Source organism: Anarhichas minor, unplaced genomic scaffold (assembly GCF_050575085.1).
Source record: "Anarhichas minor isolate MPS153535 unplaced genomic scaffold, ASM5057508v1 ptg000030l, whole genome shotgun sequence".
NCBI lineage: Eukaryota > Metazoa > Chordata > Actinopteri > Perciformes > Anarhichadidae > Anarhichas > Anarhichas minor.
In genome coordinates, this window is record NW_027466476.1 from 3754329 (window position 1) to 3781157 (window position 26829).

Consider the following 26829-nt stretch of genomic DNA (forward strand, 5'->3'; position numbering starts at 1 on the left):
CAGTATAATTAGACAGCAATACAGATATACTGATGGCTTTCGTGTTACATAGGGGGATGTTTTTAATTTGCAACCTGATGTATATGTATGGCGTTATATTTGTGTCTCAATTATGAAAAATGCTTCGTGCAGAAAAAGAATGTACTTCTTATTTTAGAATTATTGAACATCACATGATTCAGATTTTGACATTACAGTCAACAGTGCAAAATAAATGTAAAGAAGTGTTAAATATGTGACAATATAAAGATAGTAGAATAATATGGTTTTTTTTAGGCTACGTTATTAACAGGGATTACTGGATCATATTTGAACACCTCGAAGCTCTTAGCATGCTCCCCTCAGAAACCAGCAGGCAATCTCCTCTGCCACATTTGTGCATATAACAGCTAATAGCATACATAACAGCTAATGTGTGCATATAACAGCTAATGTGCATATTCCAATGGTCCACGTGTGGGAGTTATACTGCAGTGGGCGCTGTGGACAAATTTACCATAATCACACAGTATTGCCCCTGCAGAAGAAGAAAGTAGGAAAATCGGTACTTTGTTAGAAAACAAAAAATAAAAGTTGAAATGAATTGACTGGGATGTGGTTACATTTCTCCTAATGTAAAGCTTAGCAAACTAACTGAGTAAACAGAGCAAACATCGAGCCAAATGTTTAAGAGCTGAAACCGTCACCAATGAATATCTTTTCACCGCAAGAAACATTTTTTCATGCAGTTATTATTTTGTCAAGAATAATTTAATTTGAGCAGACAAAAACGGATTATATGCTCAGTAAATGTATTTTTCAAGATTTTTGCTATCCACATAAATAACCAATAATAACCTCTCTCATTCAGTCGTCTTGTCCTCCATTCTTTAAGATCTCCAATTTCCTTTTTAAAATTTAAAGACAAATCATGGGTCAAGAAAAAGAACAATTCCATCTTGTATTTCAGCAGCAGTCACAGTGTTCTTCATGCACCAATCATCCAGAAATTACATAAAGATGACTTTATCTTTCTGTTTGATCCACTGATTACATTTGTAACCGACTGTTACAGTTAAGATCAGCATGCTAATTGTATGTTTTACGAAAGTTAATAGAGGCCAAGCTCCCACCACTGATGAATATATTGACAAGAACAAAGCCTCAAAGATCACAATATGTTCCCGCTCTCAACGTTATAAATGCAGCAGTAATTATGTCTTTGAAGAATGACTGAATTTAATTACAATAATTCACTCTGTTATTCGGCACTAACTAATAGGTCAGCTTATTCAGTCCCCAGTCTTTCACTTACACTTTCGTTTGCCCCTTTTATTTCCTTCTAAACATAAACATGATCAAAGCGTTTCTCTTTTAATTAATTACAGTCTCTAAGCTAGACCCTGTTCAGCTTCATGTTTAATTTAGAATCAGTATTGTAAGGATTCTTCCCCGCTTGTATTCATAGTTGTCCATCTCAAAGTCCTGATTTAAATGTTGATATAGTCTTTTGTAAAGCATTGCCATTCATCATTAAAGAGGAGAATCCTTGAACAAATCAATACATTATAGTAGCGATTTATAGTTTATTACACTCATCAATGGCGATGTATGTTACATAACACAATCTACGACAAAGCAGAGAGGTTTATTTGATTTTATAAAATGTGCTAAAAGAACCATCAATCTATCACCCTCATGATACAAGTATAGACACGCAGACTACACTTGAACCTCAACTCCCTGGCTCACTTTGATAGTATCGTCCATTCGGCCTTGAATGATGCTCAGCTTATTAGCAGTTTGCAAGTACAGAGATATGATTTAATGCCGTTTATCGGAGGGAACACAATAAGACAAAATTGAATGGTTTCCTTATTCATTTTCATGGACTTTAATGTGCCTTTAAAACTCTGTAATTGGCACTGTAACGGGTTGTCTTATATCATCACTGACACTTGTAGCAACTTGTTCACTGACAGTGGCTAATTATCTCAGTTAGCTGCATTATTGCTGTTATGGGGAGTAAATATAAAGTACGAGTCAGCGGTTAGAAACATGGTGATTCTCGAGGGCTCTCTCACTACTGCATCCTTCTGGCACCCACACAAGAATAGAAATAAGAGGATTATCTTTCCACCACATACAAGTGCAATCAAATTCATCAGATGCTTAGTAGATTCAATTTGGAAGACATGGGACATTTTTCTATGTGTATCTTTTTCTTTCTACTTCTTTCTACTTAATCTCCAAGTACACCAAATGACAGTCTGGTTTGCCATTTTTGGAAATGTTCTTATTTGCTCCCCTGCCAAGAGTTGGAAGAGATGATCGATACCACTCTCACCACTCTCACATGAGCGTGGTATTAATATTCTCATCTAAATCTCATCAAGAATGCAAATTAGCATATTTTCCCAAAATGTCAAAGTCTTCATTTACAGCTAACTTCATTTTGAGAGTGTTTCTTCTAATACAGAAAACAACCAAAATAACAAAGGATTTAATAATTTGGCTTGTAAATTGTGCTTGTTGCCGTTTTACTAATCAAAACAAAACACGTTGAACATCGCTGCTGGCCTCTGGTTCAGTCTTCAGTTTAAGAGTTTGAAGTCAGACAGCGAACATGCTGTTGCCTCTGTTGAGATCAATGCGTCCTTTTGTGCATTTTGTCACTCCATCTGTAAACAGTTGAAGAAAAGCTAGTCTTACACTTTTATGTATTGTAATCCATGTTTTAGTCTTCAAACTACAATCGAGCAATTTGTGCATCTTAACATAGATTCTACATAACTGTCATTTAAATGAAATGTGTTTCTTGCAACTTTTTTAATCCGCTGGGACCAATAAGAAGTCCCCAATTAGTCCCCAATATTTTACACATAATCTCTTTCCTAGATTCTGACGACCCCTGTCCAAAATCTGTTGGAAGACGATATGTAGAATTGATTTAGTTTATCTCCACCTTGTGTGTCAACTATAGTGCGAGTCTGGCTGGCTGCATCCAGGGATCAGGGCAGTAAAACGTACAGCTATAGCAACAGCTCTGCTCTCCACAGACAGAGAGAGCCCCTGTGGTGACAGCCCCCCAGCGCAGCCCCGCCCCTGCAGAACCGCATCAAATCAATGGTTTCAGGCAGAGCGCCATTATACCTCCGTGTCGAAGGCAGATTCTTCCCTTTTCCCATCCTGCCTATAGCTGCTGTGCAGTGCAAGTAACAAGCATATCACAAACGCATGATACTAAAATCAATGTTTGCATGTACAGATGTCCTCTATGACAGCATGTGGTGGTCTTAAAATACTGCACTCTCAGTCAATCACAATCATTCAATGCCAATTAGGATGCAGGAAACCCTAAATGATGGGATTCAAAATGTTTTATTAAAAACTCATCATAAAAATAAAAATAACTTGTAAATCCAAACATGTTGGATAGTTTTTGTTTCCATAGCTACCGGCTCATCTTTCTGCCACAGGTAAAACTGGTGTTTGTTGTCAGAGCTATTCTTTCCCCTGCGACTGACTGTCAGTCATGGCCAGCATTAAAAAACTAAATTCCAGTTCTAAACTCCACAACTATATGAAATAAACCACTTAGTAATTTGAGTAAGCATAAAAACCAACATGTTCACCGTTATACAACAGAAAATGTAAACAAAGAAAGTCACTATTAAGTATAATGGTGTAATGCAGTAGTGGAGGAAGATTTTATTCTTTTATTTTAATATAGATTTTAGAAGTAAAAGTTGTAATACCACTCCATTACAAGTTAAAGTCCTGAATTAAAAATGTTACTTTAGTAAAAGTATATAAAACTAGAGACTTGCTATGGGATCATATCAGCCACACTACCGGGGGCGTAACGTTTGGGGGACCAATGACCCCTTTCCCACTTCCTACCCTCCTTCCAGCACCCTTGCTCGGACCACACTTATCTTCGAACTTGGCCTTCATTTTCATCTCAACTGAACACCTATAAAGGTTTGTGACTGCATCTTGCACGGTTGCAACATTATCACAAAAACTGTCCGCAGAAATATAAACACCTGGCAAAGTACTCCAAACTGCCTCTGTGGGTTCTCGCGACAGTAGGCGTCTCCGGGACCCCATTCGACCACGATGACACACAAAGACTCACAATGTGAAAAGAATCCCAGCATCGCTGTCACTGCTGGTAGTTATGAAAATGTACTTAAAGTATTAATCGTAGAAATATGCAGAAAAACTGCCCCTCTGAGTAGCAAAATCTATAATGTATTATAACTAAAAAGGTTTGCTCATTATAAGTTTTGTATGTAAAATCATTGTAGAGTTTGTCAAGTATGTGGTAACTATGTGGTTGGAGTAAAAAGTTCAGCCCTTCTGAATAGTAGTGGAGTAGAAGTATGAAGTGGCATGATTGTGTGTTCCCTTCATTACTGTGCTCAAAGATCACATCGTTTTAACTTTATCCCTGCTTTACTTTTTTAAAACACTGTACGGCTGAGAAATAATCTACAGGGAAAGCGTCTCTGAGTTGTAAGGATGCCCCACGAAACCTGGTTCTAAACGGGAACCGGTTCTAAATCAGTCCTTGTGTATAAAAATGTGTAGGTCTTGATGATACCCGTATTAGATATGTGATGACATATTGGTACTTAGCTGAACTCTCAGCAGTGACCCAGCATCAACCGTGACCATGTGACGACAGCCCGACAAGGTTAACCTGAACGTGAGAAACGCTCCAAACCAGCTCAGTGGAGGATAATCCTACTACAATAAACATAATACCAACAGAACACAAGAAACGTAACACAGAGTAGAAAAACGGTGTTAACAGAATAATCATCGCACATAGCTTCAGAGCTGAACCGGGGAATGGAATGAAAGATGTTTGGGTTTATGGAGGCTACATTCATTTTCTTTTGAGGGCATGTTTGATTGTGTGATCGCATTTGTGTGGGTGCAAAAAAAAAAAGGAGATGAGTCATTGTGCATACCTCCCTGAAGCTGTGCATATGCACAGTCAATAATAACGATGCCACCCGCATTTGTGACATCAGCTGCTAATGCTTTCCCCACCCATGGATGTGTTTCCATCCTGTGACTTATCCCCCACTCAGACCTGCCACTGCTCTCCCTTCCTCCATCTATTTAGGTACAGTACACATCCCTTTACTATCTAGCGTACTTCCTATTTCATGTGTCTCAATTATTAAGAGTGAGGAAAACAACTTGTATCTTTTATCGTACAAATTAATTGACAAATAGGAGAGATTTATTGGTGCTATTTCCATGTTTTTAACACAGTGCTTTGTGTTCTAACACAGTATGGATTTACATTACTTATACACACCACTCCAATACAGTACATCCTGCCCGGTACTGTGGTATCGATGCAGCTAAACAAACAAGCCCTTCTCTCTGCTGGGCTATGTTTTTCCTATAAGGTTGTACTTTGTCTATATGTTCTATTGTGTTTACCTCTGTCAAATCACCTTTAGTGAGAAGCAAAATGTATTTTTGTCTTTCAAACAAACGTCTCTATTATGGAGTGAAGTGCTTGTCTGAAAGGGCATATAGAGAGCATCATGCTAGGCATATGTCTCCTGTGGCAACATAGCGTGTCCTTGTGGGATCTTAAGTGGAAAAGCACTCAAAAGCAGTGAAAATGCACATTTTGTGTAAGTAACAAAGTAACAAAGAGATGTATGCATGCATATGTTTGTCAGATGAATCCATTTCTCCCTCGTCAAGTATACCGTATTGATAAACCATTTCTACATTCGGTCACTCCCTATATGGAAATGGAGCAGAGCTCTGTGTTATCAAAATGCCAGCTCCCTTATTTACATTTCATCCTCTTCTTCCTGTAATAATCTTTACAGGTAGAAGAGGAGGAACAATTTCTTCAACCTTTGGAAGAAACTGTTATTAACCGAGGAGACCCTGTTCTTGTAAAAGGAATATGGAGATAGAAAGTGAAATGACTTAAAGATTAGATTGTGTGCCAGGAAGTTGTGGTGGGATAATGTAATATTTGGCTTGCACGTACAGTACGGGGCTTGGGATTCTTGTTTCAATGACCGATGGAGATGCATCTCACCTTGATTCACTCATATCTCGATCATGCTAACATGCACTCTGACTACAAATTAAACTGCATTGTTCTTCTCGTATTTCAGTGCACTGGCGGTAGATATTTCCATCTCTTCCCACTCTCAACCCAACACCTCGGGATTTGACTGCTCAGATGCTGAACTCTGGCATTTTACATGCACCTCCGAATTTGGTTATGTTATTCAACTGTCTGGCCTTTCCAAAGGTCACAACCTTTACTTGTTCATTTGGTGTCTTCGATGTCAATGTGTCTGTGTTCAACATGGGTTTTTATGGGGCAAATGTCAGAGGTTTGGGCCTTGTTAGGGCTGCAGAGGGGGCTGATCGGCACCAACAATCAATTCTCAGCAGGCCCTCAGCGATCTTTTCTGCCTGTCACTTCCTCCTTGTTCTTCCAGGCCAGAATCAGTGAACCTAACCTGGTTTATCCAACATGCTGCAGAATTGCCATTGCACAGCAAATACTCTTTGAATTGCCCATTGGCCCCAAAGCAAAAGAAAACATACTAAAAAAAACAGCTATCCCCAAGTTTATAGCTGTCAAGTAAAAAAATTCAAAATTGCTCTTTTGTTCCACTGCGGTTTGGCTTTTTTCTTTTTACAATGTACTCGACAGTATCCTGCAGAGACTAGTCCTGTCCTCTGCAGTGCATATCTACCATAGACAGACATTGAGAATATGACAGCCCCTCCTGTAGCATTAGGCACTATCTGACAGGGGGGGAAAGGAGAAGTGGAGCAAAGTGGTTGGTCTGAGTGGCTAAAGACTGAGAAAGATGAACCGTAGTGGCCTCTTTCTTTCCCCGTGAAAGGAGCCTGTGGTCCCATCCTGCAGCAGGAAGGTTAGGGATTCATCATTGACCAGAAAATTCAAGTGTGTGTGTGATCAGGGTGGCTGGCCCAGCGCTGCGCTAAATGGAAGACTAATGGGCAGTGGGAGCGAGCCTGACGGCCTCTGAGGAGCCCTGTTCTCTCTCCCTCCACCTGCCATCCATCAATTTTCCAGCTGATACTGGGAGATAGCTGCCCCGCACTGGTGGGAGGGGGGCAGAGGGAGCAGGCAGGAGGGACGAGCGAGTGCACCAGCTGGCTGGAGACAGGGACGCAGCTACCGCATGCCATTAGGAGCATACAGTGTTTAGCAGCCATTCTCATTCACAGACTGAGGCAGAGAAGCAGAGGTGTCTGTTTGGGTCAGGATGATACCTCGGACCATGCTCAGACCTAAGGTGCTCTAACAAGACCAAGTTCCCAATCTTCATCATCTTCTGAGCGAATTAGAATTTCCATAGTATTATTATATATTAATGAAGAGGTTGTTCTTTTTATTATCCAACGGCAGAAGGGATGAAAGAGGCCAAAATGACTGGCAGTGCCAGAGAACGCAAAGAATGGCTTAGGGACCATCGTAATGAGCATTGAAGCTTAAGTAAGCAGATTCACACATTGTGTCTCATTGTCAGTACAAAAGACATGATGGTGTTCATACAACAGGGTGAGGGTTCAGCTTTTTCTTCTTCCAGTGTGGAGGCTTCAGAGGAACCTTTTTACATAACCATTGGCTCTGCTTTTTCTCTGTGAGACAGAGGACACCAGGGGAAGTTCACACACACACACACACACACACACACACACAAAGCTAGTGAAATGGATTTTGAAAGTCCTTTTATATAAACTCAGATTAGAGTTCTTTTAAAACAGATGTCACCTTGAGGGCAAAGAAAAGAGATTATGGATTTTTCTTATTTGATCACCTCTCTACTGGGTGTCCTTTACTATGGCAAAGCATCAGAACCCTCCAGGCAAAATGGCCCTTAGATTGAATAACAGTAATTAGAAAAGGTATCCCTCGAAGATTAGTGTTTATTGCACCAGTGTGAGTAACATAGGGAACACGTCTTTACAACCCTAGATAAAAAGAGTTCAATTTGAAATGCAGGTATGTGGACTAGATGCGTGGAACAATAAAGCATTCTATTGCCTGAGAATTTAAAGGGACAGTTCACACCAAAATGAAAAATACATATGTTGTTTTCTCTTACCTGTAATGTATGAAGCTTATTTAACCATCTTTATTCAAGAGTGTGGTCTTTCAATTTGAGAGCATGACTCATTCATTTCAATTCAGCTTGTTGAATGTTTTCCCTTAAAACCCTGCCTTCGCACTCAAATAGCCACAGCTTGCGCTCCAGCTTTAGCCTCACACGTGGGCTGCTTCTGTGTGCTCGTGAAACATCTGCTCTCAGAATTCTCCTCTGATCTTGGATTTGTTTGTGCAACAACCATGTCAAAATCCCCCAACTAATAGAATGCCAGGTGTAGTGTTGACCGATGACATAATCCCTTCCTCGTTGCGGATGCATTCCTAATGGGCGGTTCCTGTTTAAACTGGCAGTCCCAGGCTTAACAATATACTTACCTTGCTTTCCTTACAACTTTTGGAAAATAATGATAGTATACCATCACCCATACTTTTTCTTACACTTCAATAATAACTACACTGGCTACTATTACTGGACCCAACTCTTTTGTATTTTGTCACACTGACACCGATGCCGTGAACCACGTCAACACTCATCAGCTGCACACAGAGAGCTATCCATTAATGCTAGCTAAAACTAAGGTAGTAACTGTCGTGTTTTTAAATAACATATATAAGCACGTGAGAACAAACTGCTCTTAACTCAACTCTTTATTAGCATCGCCCCACATGTCTGTTACTGTCACGATACAGACCCTTTCCCAGGTTGCCCTGCTTCACCTACATTCCCCTGGGTCCTAAGTCCCTACATGTACGGCTTCTTATAACATCTATAGACCAACATACATTTATAATAAATACCACAGTAACCACAGCGGTCTGCCCCTTCTTCTATATACATTCATTGAGATATCTACCTCGTTGTAGCTATAATTTAGTCTTGTAGTTCCCTTCTAAGCTTAACTATTGTTGTAGCATGTTAGTGTTATTCATCAAAACAGATTGTTTTGATGTGAGTGGCCTTGTTCTGAAGATAATGGCCGTAGAGATGTGGGCCTTCTCTCAAACACAATGGTACTATATGGCACTTGACTTGTAGTGCTCAAATAAACTATTTTCTTTCAACCATAGTCACTATAGAAACTAGGAACTATGGTTGAAAGAAAATAATTCCTACATGAAACGGCTCACAAAAAGGTTTATGGATTATCTTGAGTAACCTGTAGATCATCCTGCAATTCAAGTCAATAGTCTTATGAGCATAATACTAGCAGAGCAGTCTTCTTAAGTAAGCACTATATAAAACATGCAATAACGGATTATAAACCACTATAATGCCGTTGAAAGCAAATGTAAATGTGTATTAATGTATTTGATCAACTCCCACTGTGGGCATCCATAAGTGAAAGATGGTGTATAGATTAAGAATGACAAGATAGTATCTTCACATAATCTTCATAGGAGACAAATGCTGTGCATTATTACGCTTATATAATCTGAGGCTGCAATTTGTCTTGTTAAATTAGATTTCATTACAAGATATTTATATATAGTTTACTTCTCCAAAAACAGTAGGTAGTGAATCTTCCCTGGCCTCACGATTCACTCATCAACGATTCACTCATTCACTCAAAATTCACTCATCAACGATTTAAATGTGCAACAAAAACAAAACATAAATCCTTCTGCTGCGCATTACAAGTGTGCTGTAATCTACAAAAATAAGCTGTTCACTGAGCAGCTCTAAGACAAGTCACCTGGATGCCTGTGGCATGTCACACTGCATGGATTGGCCGAGCAGCCAGCAGACTTTTCCTTAAGCCAAGTACACACTACACCACTTTCAAAGTCGTCAGATAGCTGTACTGTACACAACTTCCTGTCTTCTAGTCTTCGTGGTTTTCAGATTACATGACTGACCGGGAGTCCTCGATACGGTCTATAAACTACGTTTCGTCACAAAAACACACACTTGAAGTGACACGGACGTAGTCATGCTTGTTGATGTTGGTGTTGGCACACGTGTTATATATTAGCCTGTTTCCACACACCCTTACTATTTCCCTTATGTAGATCAGTCACTGTGTTTAGTTCTTCTACCTCTATGTACCTGGCTTAGTCAGTTAAGGCCCAGCTCCCGATTTTACCAGTGTCAACAGGCCTGGGTATGTGTCTGCTAAAATTGGCTCAGATGTGGTTTAGTGCATGTAGATATCCATGGCCTGGGTCCAGACCTTTGAATCCTCCCATTCCACCGGATTCAAATCGACTGAATAGTCTGCCATCGTGAAACAGCCGACTCTCAGTTAAAAAGTAATTGACCAATAAGCACAGTGAGGGGACTAATTATAAGCCAATCAGCGCTGGGAGTGGGACAGACAAGTCGTTGTCATGCACCGTCAGCTGGGCGTTTGAACAGATGAGAACAAATAAGAACAATGGAGACCACTACAGAAGACACAGACACTGTTCTCAAGGCTGTTCTAGTTAGATTAAAAGTATTGAACAGCAATTCGCTTTGTCGTCTGGAAACATTTATTATTTACCTCTTTCATACTGCTACGAAATGCCAGGTTGAGAATCTGGCATAGATTATTTTTCTGTGGCATCTTTGTTGGCGTATCACGGTCCCTCATCTCGAGTCCTCCTCATTTGTGTTCGTAACAATAAGATGCGACTGCCACCTCTTTACAATACATTGTGAATCTTCAACCCTTACAAGTAATCTAAAACATTAAAACAAATCCTCCAGAATGGACGCCAGGTCTATGTGGCAGATGTGTTTTGAATTATCTTTGACCCCCTTGATTAACGAATTCATTTTACATATACGGCATCTTCTCAATATCGCAGGCTTCTCTTTTAACTTGCTCCAACGACGGCACAAAGTATGTTGTCATGGTAAAACATCACCTGTCGTCTTTAATGATGTTAGATTCAGGCGGATACGTTGGTCTAGGGATTGGTTAGCGAAAATCAAACCCTCCAACCCCCTTGTCAGACTGAATAAATGTGGTAAGTGTTAAGAGTTGACAATTCTTTCAGATAACAGGCAAATATCTTTAGGTAGTTGCAGAATACAATGTCTTTGGTACTCCGTAGTCAATCCAGTAATTAAAAATGTGATGTTTTTGTATAGTGGCCTGGTGAGATTAATGTGACCTACTTAACCTAATAGGTATTTTTCTCTCCTAAAAATATAGTATACTGCTATACTTACTGATCATCCGCCCTTTGGGCCTGTAATGATCAGTGTGTTTATTTCGGATGAACAGATTCAGCCGCTTCTTCATCCAGTCATATGAAATGGCTCAAAGGTGTACTAGAAAACACAAACAATGGGTAGCTACTGAAAATAATTGCATTCGCAGGTTTAGTATTTGTCTCACCTTTGATACTTTGAATAGACTATTTAATCCAAATGAAATGGCAGTCTGAAAGAAATCCTGAATGCAACATTTCCCCCCTTTTCATTTTAGTGAAAGGACATTGAGAGACTATTCAGTATGCCAAGCACTTTATCTTAGTGCACAAGGAACAATGATTCAGGATTTAGGGAAATGACCACAATGGCAAAATTCGCAAATAAAATGTAATTCCCAAAACCTTAATTCTAAAAGCTGTTGTGTGTTTTTGGCCCTACATATTCAACCACTTGTACCCATGCAGTGGTTGCGCTGTAGTCGTAGTCTTTTATCACAGTTAATAGAAGTAAAGAGGGGACAGTAGGTGTAAAGTTGCCAACGTACACAGTAAAAACGGATAAGTTTCCTCATGTGATATCTGCCGCCCACCGGTTCTCACCAGTCAGACTTCCTTCATATATTCTCCCCCTCACCTCTTCCTGGTTTTCCGTGTATCATCTTGTATGGCAGTGGCTCTTGACACTTTTGTGTACTGTAGCTGTTAAAATGCAAATTTCACAGGATTCAGCTTTCCTGTTCTGTCGGCAATTAACTGTGTGACGTCCCCATCTCCTTGCTGCTGAGCAGAGGACGCGAGTGTCAGCTATATCCATCCTCCTGAGCCTTGGTAAAATGCCACAATATATTTTTGCACAAACTGCAGCACTCCTCTCACCGCAACGGAGTGGAGGACAACAACACAATGTTGACATTGTTTGTACATCTGATGTACGCGCTGTAAGCTGGTGGCAGCTCAAGAAAAGCTTTGAGCTGTGCTGTTTCCTTGCTGCACAGATAGCAGAGATAGCTTCAGATACCCTTTTCCTCAACATTGTGCGGAGGTGATTTCAAGCCCCATTTTACACCTTAAATAAAATTCAAACAAAGCAAGTCTCTCAAAGGCAGATGGTTGATGGTGTATTGATGTCACACTGTGTTGTAATATGAAATGATTATGCTGGGCACCTTGCCTCCTTTAGATATCATACGAGAAGGGCACATTGCTCTCTTGATACTGTGAAGTTTGTAACGTGGATTTGCAGAATTCCTTAGACGTGTAGGAAACAGTGAAGTGTTTGCTCATTGCAAATGTACTGATCACATCTGTTCGTAAGAGAAAAGTCTCTTCTGTGGCCTTTCCTTCAACTGTGGTGAAGAGTATTTGCAGACATTTGCCCTTGTAATAAGTACGCACAAGCTCTACGAACACCTCTCTTACTTCCTGTAGTCCACTTTAAACAATTTCATTAAAGACAATTCAGCGGCGACAACATCAGCACTTTGTATACAAGTGGCATTAATTGTTACAGTCTCATTAACTCACAGTGTATGCCGAGCAAACAGCTTTAGCTAAGATTGAATGAAGCATACTGCAAATGTGCACTTAGCAGTGAGTGGAAAGAGTGTGTGTGTGTGTGTGTGAGAGAGTGTGAGTGTGTGTGTCTTCGTAGGTGTTCTGTACAATGGATTGCCTCAAGGGTGCTTACAGACAAGTGGAAATAGTAGAGAGAAAGAGGTAAGATGACCAATTAAGAGGGAATGAATATATAATGGTAATCAGAGAGACAGACGTAAAGAGATGGAAATGAACCAGCATTCCTCCCCTTAACTTTCCTTTCCCTTCCATCCCCTCATCCTTCACATCCTCAGCCCCATCATGACACTGAGTAATCAGAGACAGATGGTCATAAATCAGACTCTGTAATATCACACTCCTGTCAATGGAATAACTAGCCGTGAAATAAGCATCAGTTAATGCACATCCTTAATCCACATAGAACATGGCACCCACTTACTAACAGGCATTGGCAACTGCCACTGTTCAGCATTAACTGCTCCTGCTACATACAGTATGGCAGGAGACTGATGAAGAGGTAAGAGCAACTCCCTGAGATGTACTGTAGGCTGCTGAGAAGAGCCGTCTGTAATAATAATGGCAGATGGGTTGGCATTGGGTTTGGTGTCTTTGGAGCTAATCATCTTATGTTTGTGTGTTTGTGCATGTGTACGTTGATGGTGATGGTGTAGGTCCACCTCTCGCTGTCCTCTATCACGTTGTACATGCATATAGTACTTTATGGTTGCATCAATAAAGACATTGAATTATCCACAAAGCATATTTTACGAGGTGTAAAGATGAAACGATACGCGGTGAAAAAACGATACAAGAGTCTACGGTTACATACGGCTACATCGATACAAAAATCTTAATCTGACTCGCTACAGCGTAGTTTGGTGGTCTAGACTATACATAGCTGTGACCCGCCAGCAAACAGAGTAGAAGAAGTAGAGGTTGAGAACCGGAAACAAACCAAGTCAGCTTGGCCATCCAATCTATCTACGAGAGAAACAAAAAAGTAGAGAGGTCTTCAGGGATTTGTTTAAGTGGGCAAGTTTTAATTGTGGTTTCATGTCAGGTAAAATGGGCCATTTTTCATGCTGTTCGGATACGAGGTAAAGCATTTGCACGTTATAGGAATATCCAGCAGCAGAAACAGCTGAGAGTTAAATGTCCACTATATCAGAATTTATTCGGCAAAAGGCCTCTCCATTATCCATCTAGCGCATCATGTTTACATGATGTTTGTGGTCATCTTACAGTAAGTAGTTAGTTAGTAAAAGTTAGAAAATCCTTGACAAAAATATACTGCAAGATAGAATCTATGGCCACGGCAATGGCCTGAAATATCAGTAGCCTAATTGTACTATGTATTGATAAAACCATGTCGCTGTCCATGGTGCTGAAGTAGCGGACCAATTTGTGATTACGATTATCTTTTGTCAGTTTCCTCTTGGATCTATGATATTCTATAAACTATAAAGGGGGGGGGGGGGGGTTAAAAAAAATGGAGGGAGGGAGTTCGCTAGTCACGGGTGAGCAAAACAAATCCATCCTCCCTGTTAAAAATTAACAAATCACCCACTGTCTATCCGTCAAGATGATTTATCTGCTGTGACTTCAGTGTTTACCTACACTTCCCAAAATACCTTGCAACAACCTTCTTATCTTAAGGTGAAAGAGAGGCCCGTGCACCTCTCTGAAAAGTTAGTGGTTCAAGCTGCTGCTGTTGTCTCTTCCTCTTTCATGGTGGAGTTATCTCTGCATAGGCCTAGAAAGAAGCCCACTTTCTTTGCTTATGTGAAATATGTAAGATTTTAAGATGATTGAGGGCATTTTTATTAATATTCAGAAACTTGGTAGCTGTGATTACATTTGTCTCAGCTGCGTTTTCAAGACCTGCGTTGTCACGCTACAGTCGGTACAAACTCAGTTGATGCACATATGGAGTGCTGATTTTTGATGTAAATGTCAGATGTTTATGCACATGCAGTTGACACTCAGAACACCTGTGTTCATATGTAGCTTTCCTCTGTTTACACTTAGTTTACAATCAGTTTGTGTGTGTGTGTGTGTGTCTGTGTGTTAGAGTGAGAAACCTGAAGGACACTTGTCCCTGGTGGGATAGCAAAGGGCCTTGTGCCCTAAGAGCTCTAGATCTGCTGCTCTGACAGGTGAGACTATCAGCTCCCCTCAGCTCTCTGACCACATATACTGCACAGGACAAGCACACAACTGCCACTGACCACTTCAATGCAGTGTCACCTGGCCTGTTATAGGCTGTGTCACCTGTCAATCACAGCTGAGTAATGTATTGTCAAGTGCACAGGCCAAGGGCAGCATAAGCTGTGGTGACAGTTCACTCTGCAGAATACCTTTGAGTCATAACAGCGGTCAGCACACCCCACTTTAATTCTGAAAACAGAAACATCATGATAGGATATTGGTGTTCCTGATAAAGCCGCAGTGTTGTCAAGATCACCTAAAAGATACGCTCCCCTACTTCTACAAATACACTTCACTACTAGCGAGAATTGATTATCATTACTTTGATAAAACCTTCTTTACTCAAGATCCACTTATTATCTTTTTCTGAAGTTCCACATTTGCACATTCGCATCATGACAACTGAGCAAACAACTACCAACGAAGACCACGGAAAGCGATTCAAATCTGCAGAAAGCTAAGACATTGTCTGCGAGTTAAAGCTGCACTTGTGTTTCTATATTAAAAATGGATCAAATGACTGCATGTCATGTGTACGTGGTCGCTCGCACAGACAAACACACAGTTAATTAAAACACAAAGCAGTTTCCCTCGGCTGTACACTGTTTTACCGTCTTTTAGCTCATTGTTTTGGTTGAGTCTCATGGCTCTCATTAGCGTGTGTTTCTGTGAAACCAACTGTATGCTACCTGACAAACAGCAGACAGACAAAGCGAGCAACCAGCTGATGAAGACAGCATTAAGTGCTTTGAGATTAAACTACTCCAAGGTCAAAAATGTACTTCAGTGCTTCATTATAATCACTTGTCTTGTATTCTGTCTTTTTGTAAAGAGTAGTATATCTACAAACCATACAGAAGCAAACAAACCTCATAAGAAAACCCAGTCTTGTGTTCAAACATTTTCATTTCTAGGTAAGGACAATGTCCTCAACCCACTTAATTCACTACGTAAACAAGTAACAGTGGCAGATTTTCAGAAATTCAGGATCAAATTTTCCAGATACGAATTGAGTCTTTAATAGAGTGCAATGCTTTCTCTACTATATTACGCCGTTAGTGGCTCTCTGCAGTTTTGCATGATTAGAAAAGTTGTGTCGTTACATTAGCTGCCGGTGTCTCCTTCTAATCCCATTTGCCTTGTGGTCGCAAACAAGGTGCCAGCAAAGCCACTCAGCTGAAGGCACAGGGAATCCATGCTTTATACGAAGCAGCCCTAATTCAATTGACATTACTGGCTGCCTTTAATGGATTTTACCTGGTGAGCCTGCAAATTGAATATTTTAAGGCATATCAACCCCTTTGGAGAAACTGAAGAGAAAGGGTGCAATTTTCATTTTGTGATCATTTGGTAACGAGACGGTGACATACTGGAGATTACAATCTATTTCTCGAGTTCAATTTGATTCTTCTTCGGTAAAGGACTGTCCCTCTTGCCTGTGGTTTGGGCTTTTATCTCTCTCAAGCCATTTGATGTTCTTACCCACTGCTTTTTGTTCCTGGAAGACACGCTCTCTCACACTCACATGCACCACATACACACATCCTTTTGTACACCTCAGATCCGCTCGGCTCCAGTCTGGTCTTTCTGCGAGGAGTCAAACCCTTTGCTGTGTCATCTCATTGAGCATCTGAGATTGTTATTGTTTTATCTCTTGGTGTGTTGATCTCTCTGTGCGAGGTGGACGGCCGCCCTCTCCCTGCTCTCTCTGTAAAGGTCAGTGAGCTGCGGATGAAGTTGTGTCGATCAGATGAGTGCCACACACTGACAGCTAATTTTCATCAAAGCAACTGTGGGCGAGGGGGGCCGAGGCACAGGACGCCTGGAGGCCCCTCGCCTCTCTGAGGATTCTCCACTACTTATCGAGCTACTGACTCACTATGTGGATATATGGCCCTGCAGTCTGCTTCGATCCAGAGTCTACTAGCTCTATGAAAAGTTGCAATTCAAATGTAACACTAGTTTATATGGATATGGAGACGGGGGGGGGGGGGGTAACTGCGGAAAAATTGTGCTATAACATCTTTCATTTCTAGAGCAACATCGTCTGATGATCTGCCCACACCAGCTTTTGTTCCTCTCTGTTTATTCTCCACCAATTAAAAACAATTTTGTGAGCATTAGAGTAAGCCATGCCGTGTACTGGGACCGGCTTTTCATTACCTCATAGTGTGTTTGTGCGTGAACCTGCTCGTCTCCGTGTGGAATGCTGGGTGCCTCGGTTACGCTTATTTTACTCGGTGAATGTGACCGCACATGCATGAGCGTACGCGTCAGTGTGCAAACGCATGCCTTTCAATTCATGTTTAGGTATACATGAGCAGATGGGTGCGTATCAGAGATTCCCAGCACGTGCAGGGCATTAGTTCTCTGTTCGCAGGCTAAATCCTCATGTTGTTGAAGCGGTGTCAGTTGCCTCTGCCACAACACAAAGCTCATCTCTTACCAACTCCCTTCGGAAAGGGGAGACATGGGGGCCAGTCGGGGGTTGAGGGGATGTGTGAAAGACGACAGGAAGCTCTTGGCTGGTGTAAATAACCTAGGTATCTGGAGGAAGGTTAAGAAGCCAACGCCATGCTGTGTTATCCCTGAAGGACCGAGTTCCCTTTGCAGCCACCCTGTCCTCCCCTACCTGACAGAGCTCTGTGCCATGATGGCTCTACGACCGCCATCCACCCTGTTAATGGACACCTGCTGTATTCATATTGAATTGATATACCACAGCTGGAAGACTGAATGTTGTTTGGGTTTCAGTCAAGGAGCATTTTTCAACTCCTACAAAGCAAAGTGCTAATTACTGTTACTTAAGGAAAAACCTGGTGACTTTTGTCATGTAATGCGATTGTGAACACAATACAAATGTCTTTCATAATGGGTATGTGAAATACCTTCCTTGATTTCTTAAGTATTTTTGATTTACCACTCAGTTTCCTGTTCATTTCTTGAGTGGAACAATTCTCACTGCGTCAAAATGGAATAACTATAACTCTTGTTTGTCAAAATCATTGCTGCAGCGTACCAGTTTGCTGTTGTAGTTCGGGCAACTTGCAGTTGGAAGCAATTTGGCTATTTTCTCAGCCAGAATGCAGCAAGAGGCTGAATACTACCTTACTTTACTTACTTTATGTACACATACAGGTGTGCACACATACCATATTTGAATATGAAGTATGCACGTTTGTTGTCAAACTCTTCATCACACGAGTTAACAATGGAAACCTATCGTGCAGTAGCTCTGAAAGCAATGAGATGACTCAGTGGCATGTTTGGATGAGACAAACTTTAAACAATTGGGTTCTCCTCAAAATCGTCTGCGGTATTTTGGATCTCAGTAGTACAGTAATGCCCGTTTGATCAACACACCAGATGAAACCAGAGATGAGACATCAATGTGTGAGCAGCAGAGCCAAAGCCTTGAATGTAGTTTCCCATTTACTAACCATTTCCTCTGGGCATGCAACTATTTATTTCCCCCATTTTCTCAAAACTGGAAATGAAATGAAAAGGAGCAACAACAGGAAGAAAAAAGGGGGAAAAACAAGTGTGCTGGTTAATCTCTTTTGCCAAAGGCAACATTGTGACATTATCTCTTCGTCACAGCTTAACAGAGGCCGGCTCCTATACGTCCCTGCCTTTGTTTGAGGGTGCGTGTAAATACATGTGCAAGCCATACATGTATGAGTACATATGTGCATATATGCATTCGTATATTTGTGTGTGTATGTGTGCCAACACATTTTCCTGTGCCCGGCTTGTGTATGTTTTGAGAGCATTTGCTGTTGTGCTCAAAATGATCTTGTGTGTGTGTGTTTGTGTTTAGCTAACCACCCACACACACACACACACACACACACACACACACACACACGTTCATCTACAGATTAGCTGCCTGCCTGCCCCAATGCAGGACAGAGTGGAAATACACACGTTTCAGTGGCCTTTGTTGAGCCCCACTACCTGCTCATCTAAATCAGCTCCTTTCTAAAAGACTTTAACATCCTATTGTTAGATGATACTGCAATTCACAGGCTAGAGGAACTATTTCACGGGCCCTCAAACTAACTAACTGCACTGATTCATGTTGCATTAACAAAAAGACACATTCATTTTGTAAAATTTAATTGGAGTCTGGCTTGTTTGAAAACCACATCTGTTGAAGTGCAAATATTTCATAAGTCTTACATTATCTCCCATCCGAGTATTATTGACTGTTTCTATTTCTCTATGCCGCTTTTTTCCTCCCGCCCTGCGTTCATGGTTTTCCCCCTCTCGCTGTGCTCTTGAATGTCGTCCAAATCCAATTAGGTGGACACATTCTGCGAGAACACCACAAATCTGCGCTCCATGATAGCAATCATATGTATTCTTCAAATGGGATTTCCGATGCTCCCCTCTGGTTGCTCACACCGTGTCTACACAAATGATAGAGTAATTGGCAAACAGATCTCCAGACAAAATGTGTTTCCTCTCGCTTTTATGGCCACTCAGCATAACAATGGATACCTCTGTAATCTCTGCTGTGTGATTCAGAAATGAAAAGCCAATGAAATGTGTCTCCTGGCATGTGGGGGAGATGACTGTGACTGTAGGTAGAGCATGCTTCCAGCACCAGTGCCCCCCCCCCCCCCCCCCCCCCCCCCCCATTGGCACATGAGCAAAAGTCACATACTTTCCTTATATATTGCATTGTTTTAAAATATGGCTGTCTATATGCTGGAATATATATTATTATTTCTAAATGCTATGTAGCATACAAAGAAGGAGCAAATGAATAATTCATACGGAGAGAAGCGGCTGATGAGAGGCTGATAGAGTCAGTATATTATGTTTACCTGACCATGCTGATGGCCAACAGACAGAGTCTGGCCCCGCCTCTTGAGCATATTAGTTTTCATAAAGGGCCATAAAGTGTTATATCAGTGCATTATATTAAAATCGATCTGTTGTGATCCTTTTAACACTTCATGGTAATTTCTCTTTTCAAAATCTCTACGTCTACAAATGGTGCTCATTTTGTACTCTTGTAATGTATCCGTTTTCCTTCTGTTGAATGGTCAAGATGAACAGAACGACACATTGATTTTAAGTAACTGCAGAGCGCTCAGTCATGCTCTGCGCCTGCAAATGCAATCAACCTCTTCTCTAACCTGCCTCACTGTTTTTCTATCTACCTAAACTCACACATATGACATTACCTACAGTATTTGTTTTCTCTCTTGCCCTTTTCTTTTTGATAAGAAAAAAGAAGCTAATTGTGCGTTCCCATTCCCATAATACCATACTATTAAGTATGCAAAAAAAATATTTTGTATATCCCAATACATAGTCATGTCAAATGAAATATGCCAAAAATACCAGGATAATCCTACCGCATCCAGTCACACTTTACAGTATGCAAGCCAGCATGCGTTTCTGGCTATTCAGACCCACAAACCTCTACGCAGTGGATATATGAGCGAGAGAGTTAAAAGTGCAATGTAATGACAAAGTAGTATGTTCCATTTAAATGCAAAATGCAACAGCATGTGCTTTGTAAGGGCAGCTGCAGTACATACTAAAAGTGAAAAGGAAAAGTATGTGATTTGGAAGGCAGTCTAAGAGTCCACAGCCATGCCATCTTACTTAAACACTAACTATAGCGTGCAAATACGTTCACCATGATATTGTTGACAAGTGGATGCTAACCAGGTATAATGTTTACTATATTCACCATCATGGATTAGCACGTTAACATTTGCTAAGTAGCATGAAACGGTGAGGCTGATGCGAATGTTACTAGTTTTGCAGGTATTTAGTCACTAACCAAAGTATTGGACAAAATGAAAATTTGACCAGATGATGGCCCGAGATTGGAAAGTTCAGGTACTACCAAAGTTACAATAATTCATTCTCAGGGAAACATGAATGTCTGCACCAAATTTGAGGGCAATCCATCCAATAGTTAATGACACGTGTCGTTCCAAATCACAAATGTAAACCTCAGGATGGAGCTCGAGAGAAAAGTCACTTGTTTAATAATAATCGTCTTCGTCCCCTGCAGGACATCCGGCCACAATGCACTCCCCAGACCATTCCCAATCTTTAGAAAAACAATGAGCCCCACACGGACCAAAGTGGTGGACAAATGCGACATTGCCATCCTAGCAGCTAACGTTGCTACCTAACTCGCATACATTAATCAGCAAGCAGGCACTCACCCCAGCTCAATACTGTCTAATCACTAAGAGGGGGGGTTTGGGTAAAACTATCAATAATACCACACACTGGACCCCCCTGCATACACTCTCAGACACACACACAAACATCAAATCAGTAAAAAGGCATTACAGATCCTTTCTTTTTCTTTTTACGACTTTGCAAAAGTTTCCATGTCCTATTGTACATTGCGGAAATAAAATAAAAGTCTGTTTTGATGTGTCGCTTCGGAATTGGAGTGTAGGCGTTCGGCTTGATTTATTTTTTTGTTTGCCACTGTGTATGTGTGTGCGTGTTTTGTTTCCAGTGTCTGCTCTTGCAGCAGTTACGGTCTGTGAAGCAGCAGACTCGCAGATGAGCGCGGTGCTTTACACTGTTCCATTAGCCGTCAACCACAAACCATCACAAAGTGCTGTCCTCCTGCTGTCTCTGCCGTTCCCACCACACTGAATCTTCTCTCTTTTCCCCCTGTGCCCCACTGAGCTGTTGCATTCCCTGCACACTGTTTATGTAGGCGGGATGGCACGATAAAACAGGAAATGCTTCCTCGGGGAAGCTGCTGATTGTGGATGCATATGGTCCTCGGGGGAGTCAGTGGAGAGAAATGGTCAGAAGAGGTCAGAAATGGTCAGAAGAGGTCACCCAACCCTGCGATGCATGTGAGCCAGCAGCAGCCCCACGGAGCCAGATGGAAGCACACCACAGAAGTAACTGTGAGAAAAAAATGCAGCCAGGGTCGCGGCACGCAGACCACTGGTTGGGGACTCCCATTGTCGTCCAGCCGCGACCTTATTGGATTTCTCTGGAAATGTTTATTCCTTTCTCTGCCCCGCTGAGGAGAAGCTCTCACTTATCTCATCACTATTTATTGAGGGAGCCCCTGAGGTGTCCAAGCATACAATCAGGTGTGAGGGAAGATGGGCAGCAGGGACAGGGCAGAAAGACAGGGTCGAGAGAGAAAAAGAATAAGATAGAATGTACAGTGCAGGATGATTTTCTTCACTTGTTATCCAAGAAAGGGTCGTAAGGACATAAAATGGCATAAGAATCGGGATTGGACCGCTCTGTGGTCTCCGATTGCCTCTGCAGCACCTGCATTCACTTCTCTTTGTTCAGCTCAGTTTGGCTCAGACTCATTACGGTGCCGATGAATACGCGTCAGGGTATTTTATGATTTATTAAAGAAGTTACGTCTTTTTAGTGGGGTTTAGTGCGACGTTAAACTGTCAGCTGTCTCCTTTTTACGCTGCTACCCTTCTTCCCTCTGTGGGCTGGTGTCTCTTAAATTCCCCTGTAGTTGTGTAATACTTGGTATTCAGAACATCCAGTCTTGATTGTAGCTCACAGGAGACCTCTTCAGAGAAAGAGGAGAGCCCAGGTATATTAATATAGAGTGTCCCCTCCTTCATTTTCAAGGGGAGTGTCAGCTTGTTAAACTTTGAGGAGAGTTCTACACAGTTGTTGTCTGGCTTGCCCTCGACTTCACTCTTTCTTTGTGTCCTGGAATGCCACCCAACAGAGTGATACAGTTAAGTTGTATAAACTGGAACACAAGACCTCAACATTTAGGAAAACATACAAAAATGCAGCTACCTGAATTATTGATCACACACTTTATATAAGACTCTTATAATAGCCACGCTGGCGACATGGCTCGAGGTATGTCATGACATTAAGTTAAATGGTTTTTTCGGTCATTATCCCACTATGGTCCAGACTGAAATATCTCAACAACTACTGGATGGAAGGCTATGACAGGCTCCATTCCAAGTGTTGCATTTATTATATATTCACTGTGTTCATCACCGCTTGAGCATTATCTCAAGCCGCCAAAGTCTGTTTTGTCCCGCCACAATTTCGTAATGAACCGAAAAATATTTTTACAATTCCCGAAATTCACAAAATTGTTGATAAGAGCACAAAGATCTCGCCTCTTGATTTTGCTGTCAGAGTTCACCAGACTGATGCATTTGTAGTGACATTCTACAATTGAGTTTTGATAAATATCAGGATTGCTATATTTTTAAGAGCTGGCCTATTCAAAGGCATATATTCCCTGGTTGAGCTTGCAACATGAATCTAGTAGTCACAATTGAATGAATGCTATTTAACCTCCAGGAGACGCTGGCTGGTTACAGGGCCAAATTGACCATTAATAAGTCAATAAAAGACATTTCAAGCGTACTCTTAACACCTACTCAGTCAGCTTGGATATGGTCCGTGGAGTAATGACTGGCTGCCCTCTGAGACTCAACTGTGTTTAAAGCATTTTGAAGCCTCACTGGGAACCACTGATAGACATCCTGATCACTGAAGTGTAAAGAAACCAGATACAAGACCCCGCTGCTCCCGTTGGGACCCGAGGAGGACTGTGCACAAGCTCTTTGTGTTAGAGTTGTATGCACTGTCAGTAAGTCCCTCCTCAGCACTTCCTTTCACTCTGGCTTGAACAGAGGATCTTCCATTTAGTGGGAGAAAAAAAGCGGCCTTGGACTGACACTGTGAGGTATTTTGTGACGTCCCGTGTCGTTCAGTATTAGCAGTGGGTTAAGATGAAGTGTTGTAATTCACTTTTTCGTGCAGCCACTTCTCATCCATCTATTCCAGTTGTGGACGAAGTTTAGGCGATTTCCTGATTTCCCAAAAATGTTTGAGTTTAGTAAGTCTGTTCTTGTTGCCTGCAGTCAAAGGAGGATAAAAGGGAATATAAATATAGCATTTTAGCAAACTACACTGTGAACATTGGGGATTATTGTATTTTGAGCTATTGATCCTACTGTAGTGGGTTCAGTAGCCTATATTTTATTTGGTATCAAACTATTTTTATTCATTTTATTTCAGTAATTCATGTATTTATAGTATTTTTCATTATTTCCATTGTTATAATAACTAGTGTGGATAATCACGGGTCATTGGCAGCGGTCTACCTCCATTTATAAGTGATAAAATGGCTTAAACGTAAACGTTTCAGACAGCTGTTACAGTCTGTTGTTACAGTCTGTACTTTGTTTCCATTATTCCCTTTGCCCCACACTGATGCAAAAATATATTTGCCAGTGATTATCTTCACTGCATATTACTCCAGGGATGAAATAAAGCCATGTCATAACCAGTTTAAGTCAAGTGCTTAAGTAGAAATACAGATTCTCCAGTTCAGGGACAGGGTTGCTTTGACATACAGTGATAAATTAATCTGTGTGTCACAGCAATCCTTCTGTATTTGAGGTCCATGATTTTCTGTTCAGGCATCTGACAAATAGCGTCTATTATCTTGTTGTATTTGTTTGTTTTTAAGAGAAGATGATATTAATTATATAAATATAATATTATATAACATTTTTCGATATCTATTTTTGGTAAATTAAATGTTATATTTATCTGGAATTTAAAAAATAAAATTAAGAATAACCAATCATTTAGTAAATAGATAAATTGACAATTAATCGTTAGGTGCAGCCCTACTCCCGCGTACACAACTATAAACACGAAATGTTTTAATATCAATAAACCCATAACTATCACCCTCTGGTCAGGGGCATTAAATCAAAGTAATCACACCTGTGGGATCACTTCCTGCACACAGATTATGCTTCCCACCCACACATTCACCCTCTTTCTGTTGCCTGCACAGGAACCACCTTCTCTGCTGAGTGATGATGAATGGTTCAAGGGTTGCTTTCATTCATAAACCCAAATATTTGTTGGTGTTGTCAGGTGGAACAGTAACCTTTCAGTTCACCCTCACGTCACGCACATTGTAAATGAAGGCAAAGACTGCTCGGAGTCCTCTCAAAGGACAAAAATATCGTGTAGTGTGACCAGAAGACTAAATAGCTTATGTGGCAAAATCCGTAAATGCGTGTAGGTCTTCATTCATAGACACACAACAGAGAGGGAAGCAGCTGGCAAAAAAAGAGAGATCAAATCATGTTTGGAAGACTGCAACGTGCACTTACACAAACGCATTCAGATCGACCCTTAGATGTAGCGTTTATCTTCATTCTTATAGCGAGGGGAAGCATACCCTCCGTCATATTATCCACTTTGCATACAACCCCCATCACAACATGACATTACATCAAAGAAAAGAAGCATGAACGGAGAGAGCAGATATGTTCATTGGTATACAGACAAGCAATCGCAAAGTGCATGGTAAAGTGGAGCAACAAATTCAAGATGAAAGCAAAGTCCTATCTTTGGTCTCATCTGCCAACCTGGTATGGATTGGATGGGGAAAGGGATTGGGCCTTCTCTTTTAATTTAGTCTTCTCTTCAATCCTGGAACTTTGCTGTCGCACTTTGACAAAATCACACTGTTCACATGTTATGGAACATTAGTCTTAATACATTTTATGTCAACACGTTCACCCAGATCACTCTCGGTGGATACACTTTACAATATGGGTTACATGTATAAGAGATTTTCATTTTGTTTTGATCCTCATGGTCATTTTCCTCCTTTGTAGTCGACGGAGCCAAGGACAGTGATGCTGTAATATTATGTCATTTTCCAGATTGCGAGAGGGTGAATTTATTACTGAGGGAGGTAAAGGAGGAAAAGGAGTGCCGTGGTCACATCCCACTTACACAGAACCCTCATTTTATGGCAAACAGCACATTCACTATGGATGGCAGATCCCAAAGTATCAGAGCGTTACTCGCTGATTAGCTCATTTTAGCAAACAAATAGTTCTAGCAAAGATGTACAACAACAACACATATCAGACAGTTTAGAGTGTATTAACTGCTCATTAAAATAGCAGGTGTTTGCTCGATTGACCAATGGAACACATGAGATAACATGCATGTCTAAAGTCAGCCAATTGTCCTCTTGGGGGAAAAGGGTGTGATCAAAAAAAGATAACAGCTGGGACATCTTTTGAAGACCAGACAGCGCAGTGAACCATCTGGATAATGTATTGCTAGACAGACAAATGGCAGAAAAAAAATAAAATAATTGTCTGTCTGGACGCAGCTGCCATGCATGGATCAGCTGGATACATCCAGTGAGTCATTGAAATGAGGATGTTCATGGTAACAGAAGTAGAATCGTTCAGCCTAATGTGTTCATAAACACGTCTTTTTTTTTTTTTCTCCACAGAGTGAAGTTGAAAGAAGGATTGACGTTTCTTGGGGCTCGTCCCAGCAATCCCACTCAGTGGATAGTTAGCCAGGACGTGAGGAGCGAAGGCCACCGAGTGGTGACTCTCCACTGCCGCAGGAAGGAGTCCGGCTACGATCAGCAAAGGTGAGCACACAAATTACACCACTTCAAATGGAATACACCAAAAATTGATATGGTCGCGTGGGGGAAACACAACATTTTTTTGTCTTTAAAAATTGCTTGAATGCATACAGCTGCTACAAATTCTCATCTGCTCACTCTTGTGATACTCGACTGTTGAGCCCCATCACTTAGACCAAGTAGCGGTTCAATCTCCTAAAACGTTTGAATTTTTCTTAGAAATAGCGGTCGCGGATCCTCTACAGTTTGCAAGAGATACATGGGAACGGATACATACAGAGTGAGTGCATCTAATGATGGTCCCTCTGCTGAAATGACACACTTGACTTGACATAAAGGACATGGGATACGTCTGTAG

The 26829-nt window shown here is 41.1% G+C and overlaps 1 protein-coding gene across 1 annotated transcript in view; it reads left to right on the forward strand.

The window, feature by feature from the left end:
• Positions 1–26829, forward strand: part of LOC142964591 (transmembrane protein 132C) — a 91857-nt gene that overhangs the window by 11388 nt on the left and 53640 nt on the right. Inside the window, 1 exon segment of the mRNA XM_076104987.1 lies at positions 26328–26474. Coding sequence (XP_075961102.1) covers positions 26328–26474 — 147 coding nt within the window.